This window comes from Bubalus bubalis, chromosome 4 (assembly GCF_019923935.1).
Source record: "Bubalus bubalis isolate 160015118507 breed Murrah chromosome 4, NDDB_SH_1, whole genome shotgun sequence".
Taxonomy (NCBI): Eukaryota; Metazoa; Chordata; class Mammalia; order Artiodactyla; family Bovidae; genus Bubalus; species Bubalus bubalis.
The window spans coordinates 20446853-20455130 of NC_059160.1; the positions used below are offsets into that span (position 1 = coordinate 20446853).

Here is an 8278-nt window from a genome sequence, read left to right on the forward strand (position 1 = left end):
AGTAGTTTAAACAGTCCTTGGCATTGCCTTTCTTTGGGATTGGAATGAAACCTGACCTTTTCTAGTCCTGTGGCCACTGCTGAGTTTTCCAAAATTGCTGGCATATTTCGTGTAGCACTTTCACAGCATCATCTTTCAGGATTTGCAATATCTCAACTGGAATTCCATCACCTCCACTAGCTTTGTTCATAGTGACGCTGTCTAAGGCCCACTTGACTTCACATTCCAAGATGTCTGGCTCTAGGCAAGTGATCTGGGTACTTATCTGGGTCATGAAGATCTTTTTTATATAGTTCTTCTGTGTATTCTTGCCATCTCTTCTTAATATCTTCTGCTTCTGTTAGGCCCATACCATTTCTGTCCTTTATTGTAACCATCTTTGCATGAAACTTTCCCTTGGTACCTCTAATCTTCTTGAAGAGATCGCTACTCTTTCCCATTCTATTGTTTTCCTCTATCCTTTGCACTGGTCACTGAGGAAGGCTTTCTTATCTCTCCTTGCTATTCTTTGGAACTCTGCATTTAGATGAATATATCTTTCCTTTTCTCCTTTGCCTTTAGCTTCTCTTCTTTTCTCAGCTATTTGTAAGGCCTCCCCAGACAACCATCTTGCCTTTTTGCATTTCTTTTTCTTGGGGATGATCTTGACCATTGCCTCCTATACAGTGTCACAAAGCTTCATCTATAGATCTTCAGGCACTCTGTTTATCAGATCTAATGGATCTTACAGTATATGAGAACAATTTCTCAGAGGCATTTAAACATGGAAAATGTAAATAACACAACTAGAGTTCCAGTTGTCCTTTTAATTGGAGCCCAAAGTCTCCTATTTTCTGAAGGTGTGTGATAAGCTAAACTCTTCAACTCGCCTAAGTGTGAGGATTTCCTGTTCAAACCTGAAGTGACACATTGACGACAAATCAATATTTTCCATTCTAGCTTCACTCTGAGCCTTCACAGGGCAGCCTGTGAAGGTCACAGACATTGCTTATTGTTGACTGGGTTTTAAGTTTTTAAATTTCTCCTTTCGTTACCAGCCTAAGCAGGTCTCTTTTTAGAGAGTAACCTGATCTGCACACTAAAGAATGCACGACTTCCTGGCCAACAGAAGGTATGTGTCCCTCCTCTCCTGTCTCTCTGCTAGACCGTCTCACGTAGTGGGAACTAACAAATGTTAGAGGTGATGCAACTGAGCTATAGTAAATATACAACAAAATCAAAGTATAACATTGTTTTTTTAATAATTTGGTGTAAACAATAACCATAAAATACCAAATATTGGGTCATTTCTCCAAGTATTCAAATTATTGTCTGTTGAATACACACATGCATATTTGGGGGTGTATATAATATTAAGTGAAATTTATTGACCTTATGATAGGGAACAATTAGTTTCGGATTTTATAATCAGTAGATGGTAAGCTTTTTTGTATAATAATACGTTTATACATGTTTTGCTCAACATCTATACACAGATTCTTGGAAAGGAATTCATTATATAGCAAAAGGCCAAACATAATTCCTCCCCTATGTTTTAGATTGAATAAAAGAACCCTAATTTTTTAATGAAATTTAAGATGAAGTAACTTTTTTTTAATATATTTTATTTTATTTTTTAACTTTACAATATTGTATTGGATTTGCCATATATCTAAAGGCTAATTTAAACTTAATTGTCATAATTAAAGTATTTTTAAAAAATCAAATATTGCATAAAGATATGTTATACTAACTAAAGGCTGATATAAATCAGAAATAGTACCATAGAAATGATGACTAAGATAATAATTAAAACTGATAATTACTGAGAACTTATAAATTCCAGGTTGAGTGCTCAGTGTTACACACGTTATATATTGCATAAACTTATTTCCATTTTATATTAATAATATAGGTTACCAGATAGCAAATAACTTTTTGAAAGTCACATTTTATAAATTTCAGTCATAATTAATTTCCAGATATTTCTGACTACTGCATCAATTGTCTGAATTATTAAATTATGTTATCTGGATTTTTTATAAGTAATTACCATCACTTATACAGCTAAAATGACCTTTACTAACTTGGACATCTATCAGATCTTTCTGGAAGTTTGAACCAACAGTGTTCTTCCATAAGTGACCTATACATGTTTATCATTTTGTGGGTAGAGATATTAGCCATTAAATCAATTATCAACTACTTTTGTAAAATAATTAACTTTTAGTCTTTCCTATTGTTTTATTTTTCATATTACTTTGTTATATATGTTTAATGTGTCAGGTAACATTTTCCAATATATGAAGCATTTCCTCAGTTTTTAATGCTTTCTCAGAACTCCTCAACCATTTGAAATAATGACCGTTTGTTATCCCTTTTCATCAATAAATGTAAGTCACCAAATAATGTAATTTAGTGTAGGAAATACTGTACATGTCAACATTACTCTCTCCTCATCTTTAAAGAACTGTTTTTAACCAATATTAAATTTCAAAATTATCATAAATATGGGCGAATCTCTCTGGTTAACAGAACATTTTAATTTGAACACAAGCACTATGATGGTTTTAAAATGTTTCCATGGAATCTGACTTAATAAGGATATTATTGTTCATGAATTTCTTTATTCCTGCCTAATTTATTGCTTTTCATTGTTTCAATCAATAATATATGTGTCAAATATAGAATATGTTTTTCAAAAAAGCATTCTATCGTGAAAAACTTGTTTAAAGTTGTAAGGATTTACCAGGCTTTAAGTTTGTTCAGCTGCAAAGTGAGCACTAAGCGCTTTGCCCCGTCTGTGTCATTGTACCAGGGTGCTTATCTCACATACACCACTCAACCTCAGTTCACTTCAAGCACAGTCCTTGATCTCACTCAGCTGCAGAGATGAATAACCAAGAAGTAACCTATGCAGAACTGAAGGGAGTCAAGAACTCAAAGAGGCAGAAAAGAAAACCTAGGGTTTCTAAAAGTTCCGTTTCAATGACTGAGCAGGAATTAACATATGTAGAATTAAATCTTCAAAATGCTCCTCAGAATCTTCATGGGAACGACAAGAATCACCACGCCAAAGGTAAACATTTAACTAGACTCACATGGAACTGTTCTAGGATGTGCAGTGGGGGTGCAGAGTTGTGGAGAAAGAGTAGGGGATAAGCTCACATATTTTTCACTTTGAGGAACAGAACTTAACGCTGGATATGGGATTCTGATGTGAAATCGGAGGACTACTTTTATTCTGGCATTACTATAATTTGAAGTCTTTGATCAACAACTCTTGTAGTCTTATATTTGCTGAAAACGCAATGGTATATTCTGAGAGAAAGACTACAGTGGTCAAAATGGGTTGGGGTCCAAGTTTATATCCATAACTCTGTGTTCATGTGAGTTCTTGTGTATGTAAACTCTAAACAACTGTCCCCATCACTCCTTTCTCAGTTTCCTTTTCTGTCCCTGTAGGTTCACCGTCACCTCCAGAGAAGTTCATTGCTGGGATCCTGGGAATCATCTGCCTCGTCTTGATGTCCACTGTGGTGACAGTGATCACTGTTACTCCCTGTAAGTACGTTTTTGAAAAACTGTAAGGGAACTTATCACTTTACTGATGGTCAGTGCTGCTAAACATTTCATAATATTATAGAATGTGCCTATCATTAAAATACATGCATTTAGAATCAATGCAGTATATCTAATTTGTCAGAAATATACAACACAGGAGAGTTTGTCAGAAATACACAACACAGGAGAGAGAGCATGTATATGTATATTCTGATTTCATAACTCAAAAGCATGCTTTAGGAGATTTAAAGATCTTTTTGAGAAATACAAATTAATTCTTGAGATTGGTTAAAGCAAATACTGTAAGACATGGTGAAGTTTGTTCCGTTAGGTTTTTGAAATATATTTTCCATCAAGTTCATTACCTAATTAATTTTTCTTGCTAAATCAGTTTTATTTCAGATTATTCTAATTCTAAACTCATAAACTAAAATCATTATGATTCATTTAAAGCAATATTAACTTTTTAATGATTAATTTTGTAGCTACTGTAATACAGGAACAGAATTCCTCCTCTCTCATAACAAGGCTCCAGAAAGGTACATAATGATTTTCAAAGTTCTGATATGAATACAATTCACTTCACTTTTGTCTCTATCTTAGGCTAGTGAAAATAAGAATAGATTTGGGGATAGAACATAATTTATAAAATCAGGCAATAAACATTCATAAATAAATGATTATAGGAGAGTGCTTCTCCTTATGCAATAATATGATCACCATATCCATTGTTGGCAATTGGCTGTAATTTCCTCCTGCTATAATATGTTAAGAGACAAATAATTTTGCTATTCTAAAATAGAAGTTTCATTTCTTGGTTTTCAGGACATGTAAAGAGTAGATATTTCTATGTGTTTCCTTTATATGGGGACATATATTAAAGACAGACCCTCTCTATGAATGCATGAATGAGATTTGTTTTATATGTACCAGGCTTGAGGATGCAAAGATATGTTATTATATATATATATATATGTGTGTGTGTGTGTGTGTGTGTGTGTATACATATGTTTATATCTATGCATATGTGTAAGTTAATTTTTATTTTTCAAATTCAAATTGTTTTTGAATAGTAATTCATAATCTTTCTTCAGAATGTCATTGTGGTCATTGTCCAAAAGACTGGCTTACATATTCCAACAACTGCTATTATACTAGTTTGGAAAAAAAATCGTGGCATGAGAGTTTGATATCCTGTGCTGCTAAGAATTCTACTCTTCTTTATATAGATAATGAAGAGGAAATGGTAAGATATTAAATGTTTCCAACACTTTGCTAAAGGCTTCATTTATTTAACATTATATTTGTTAGGATTTACTTGTGCCTTTGTACATATTTGTAGCTTGTTTATTTTAAGGTCTGCTAGTATTCCATTAAACAATGGAATATAACTTTATGACATTTTATTTACATTTTTATACCACTCATGCATGTGTGGTAATTTCTGGTTCTTGCTTTTCATAGAAAGCCATGCTTCTACAAATGCTATTAAGTTCTAAAATACACTGTGCTATCTAATTTTACCATACATAAAGGAAAATAAACATATAATTTTGCTTATAGAATTATGTAATTGCACATCAGATCATGGAATAGAAGTTTCAACTTCCCAGCAGCCCCACCGCTCTGTAATATCTTATCACTTCTCCACCTCCTTATTTACTCCCTGTCCTGACATTTGCTATTATAGAATCTCTTTGATTGCTTTTGAATCATATACATGGAATCCCGTGTTCGTGCTTAGTCGTTCAATCGTGTCTGACTCTTTGCAACCTCATTAAATTTCAGCCTGTCAGGCTCCTGTGTCCATGGAATTTTCCAGGCAAGAATACTGAAGTGGGTTGCTATTTTCTACTCCAGGACATGGAATCATACAGGTTATTTCTGTCTCATCACTGCCATATGATATTTTTCAGTTCCTCCAAATTTTTGCTTTTGTGTGAAGTTTGTAAATTTCCACAGCTCATTGTGTGAATTCAACAGTTAAGATCCATTCTTTCTAATGCCGCTGGGTGGAGATGGAGTCTTACACCCTCAGGGATAAAGAGGCTTCCTAGCTTCAGTAGTTTTAGTCAAGACATCCCCTTTGCTGGTCCCACCCCCACCCCTATCACCCAACCCTAGTGTCTCTTTCCTCCTAGTAGAGGAGACAGAGCAAGTTCTGTGACTGCTCCTTGTTAGAGTCTTGATGGATCACCTTGTAAGGCTTACCTGGTGTTGGCTACATGATTCTCTCAACACACAGGAGGAATGGCTGAGCTATGCCACCTCCAACAGCTAGGTTAGGTATTGGGTGTTTGGGAAGTAAGAAGCCTAGGTCACTTTCACCTGGTTGGTGGGGAGATACAAGATGCCCCTAATTATCACTCCCTCACCTACCACCTTGTTCTCTCTTCACCGAGAGTGATTAGCGATTACAGAGGAATGGGTCTGCAGGGAAGTCTCAAGCCACATCACCCTTCTCTTTCCACCTTTCAGAGTTCTCCTTTCTCGTGTCTTTCATTAGTTCCCATGTTTACAGTTGAACTTAGCAGGGAGGAGCAGAGAGAAATGAGTCTCTGACCCCTTGTTTGGTCCACTGATTCCACCAATACAGAAACAGATGGCTTTGGGGTTTATCTTAGTCAAAGAATGGTGTCAGGCTCAGAAAACCAAATCTGGCTCTCATGTCACTTATTTTCTCAATTTCATTTCCTTAATTTCCCTCTAAAACTGAAATTCTGAGAAACATATAATAGTAGAGAAATCCATCAATATTATCACAATAAATAGAAAAATGAATGTCTTGGAATCTAAAGACTTATTTAAAGCCTTGCTATGTTAGTTTTGACATGAGGAAAAATGAAATTATATGAATCAGAATTTTTCTCATTGCACATATTGAATTACTCCACCTTCTTTTCCCTTAGGCTTAATGTCAGATGTAGTTCACAGCTCTAAGTATCCCCAAGTTGTTATGCAAGGTGTATTCTTCTGTGGGATCTCTACAACTAGTTCATGTCTTTGTAAATATTCCCTTTATTAAATGGCTGTCAAAAAAAAAAAAAAGGAATTTTCCCGATTAACATTAGAACACAGTGAAACTGATAAGTATAAATGTAGAGTTTATTTTGAATCAAAAGTACAGATATTGATTAATATTTATGGCACTATTAAAACTTCAAACTTTCAACTCCTATGTTTTTTAGTGTTAGATTAGAATCTAACATGCTCAATTTGTTCAAAGATTGAAAGATGCTATGAAAGAACACATCCTTTGACTTGCATTTTAAAAATTAACAAAAACATTTCATAATGACTATTTAAGTGAAAATTCTTTATTTTGGGCTAGAAATTTCTGACGTCCCTATCGATTGTTTCGTGGATTCAAGTCTCTCGTGAAGGCCGCGGTCGTCCTTGGAAGTGGCTAAATGGTTCAACTTGCAAACTACAGTAAGTTTGTAAAAAGAATGCTATATAGAGGAGGAAAAATACAAAAAAGAAATATATTTAAAATAATACAAATACACTTGTTTTAGTCGAATTATAGAAAGCTGAAGAAAGATATTGAAAGTTAATAAAATGTTGATACCAATGTTGAAAACTAGGCTACTCTGTAGCCCAATTTCCTAGTAACAAGCTCTTACTGAAATTTTATTAAAGACTTCATTACCCATTTTCAAAATACCTTATATTACAGTTACATGGAAAATGCTATTGTTTCATGAATTGTCTTCATATAACAGAATTATGCATTTTTCCATAACAGGATAACAGACAAATTACCTGGTGAACATAACTGTGCTGCACAATCTTTATGGGACATTGGAGCAGAAGACTGTCAGTTTCCAAATGTATATCATTGTAAGCGTAAGCTTGAGAGTTAAAATATGAGTTTGGATGCTGTTGGGTAACTTGACCTTTTATGAAATAGAAATAATATTCTGATTGCATACATTTTAAAATGAATTATATTATTTTTTCTGATAATGCATGTTTTTCAAAAACAGTTGAAATATAATTGTGTGTGCTCATTTGTTCAGTTGTGTCTGACTCTTTGAGACCCCATGGACTATAGGCGGTCAGGCTTCTCTGTCCAAGGAATTCTCCAGTCAAGAATACTGGAGTGGTTCTATTCCCAGGTTTTTAAGGAATTTCCACACTGTTCTCCATAGAGGCTGTACCAGTTTGCATTCCCATCAACAGTGTAAGAGGGTTTCCTTTTCTCCACACCCTCTACAGCTATTTTTCGACTTTTTTATGGTGGCCATTCTGACCGGCAGAGACGATACCTCATTGTGTTTTTAATTTGCATTTCTCTAATAATGAGTAATGTTGTGATATAAGAAAGCTACAAATCTTTTCATGTGTTTTATTAGCCTTCTGTATATCTTCTTGGAGAAATGTCTGTTTAGTTCTTTGGCCCACTTTTTGATTGAGTTGTTCATTTTTCTGAGATTGAGCTGCATGAACTGCTTGTATATTTTGTAGCTTAATTCTTTGTCAGTTGTTTCATTTGCTATTATTGTCTTCTATTCTGAAGGCTGCCTTTCCACCTTGCTTATAGTTTCCTTTGTTGTGCAAAAGCTTTTAAGTTTAACTAGGTCCCATTTGTATTTTTGTTTTTATTTCCATTACTCCACAAGGTGGGTCATAGAGAATCTTGCTGTGATTTATGTCAGAGGGTGTTACGACTCTTTTCCTATGAGTTTTAAGAGTTTCACCCCAGTACTCTTGCCTGGAAAATCCCATGGAT

General features: G+C 34.5%; 1 protein-coding gene across 2 annotated transcripts; it reads left to right on the forward strand.

Moving 5' to 3' along the window:
* The first annotated feature begins 950 nt into the window (after positions 1-950).
* On the forward strand, positions 951-7558 carry LOC112584486 (NKG2-A/NKG2-B type II integral membrane protein). Of its 2 annotated transcripts, XM_025283241.3 has the most exons (7): positions 951-1111; positions 2798-3058; positions 3445-3543; positions 4029-4082; positions 4638-4789; positions 6875-6975; positions 7292-7558. In XM_025283241.3, the coding sequence occupies exons 2-7, from the start codon at positions 2872-2874 to the stop codon at positions 7407-7409; spliced, it is 711 nt and encodes a 236-aa protein (XP_025139026.2). In that variant the 5' UTR covers positions 951-1111; positions 2798-2871; the 3' UTR covers positions 7410-7558. The 2 variants fall into 2 exon arrangements, with proteins under 2 accessions (XP_025139026.2, XP_045021239.1); XM_045165304.1 differs by lacking the exon at positions 951-1111 and having other exon boundaries at positions 2444-3058.
* The last annotated feature ends 720 nt before the right edge of the window (positions 7559-8278 follow it).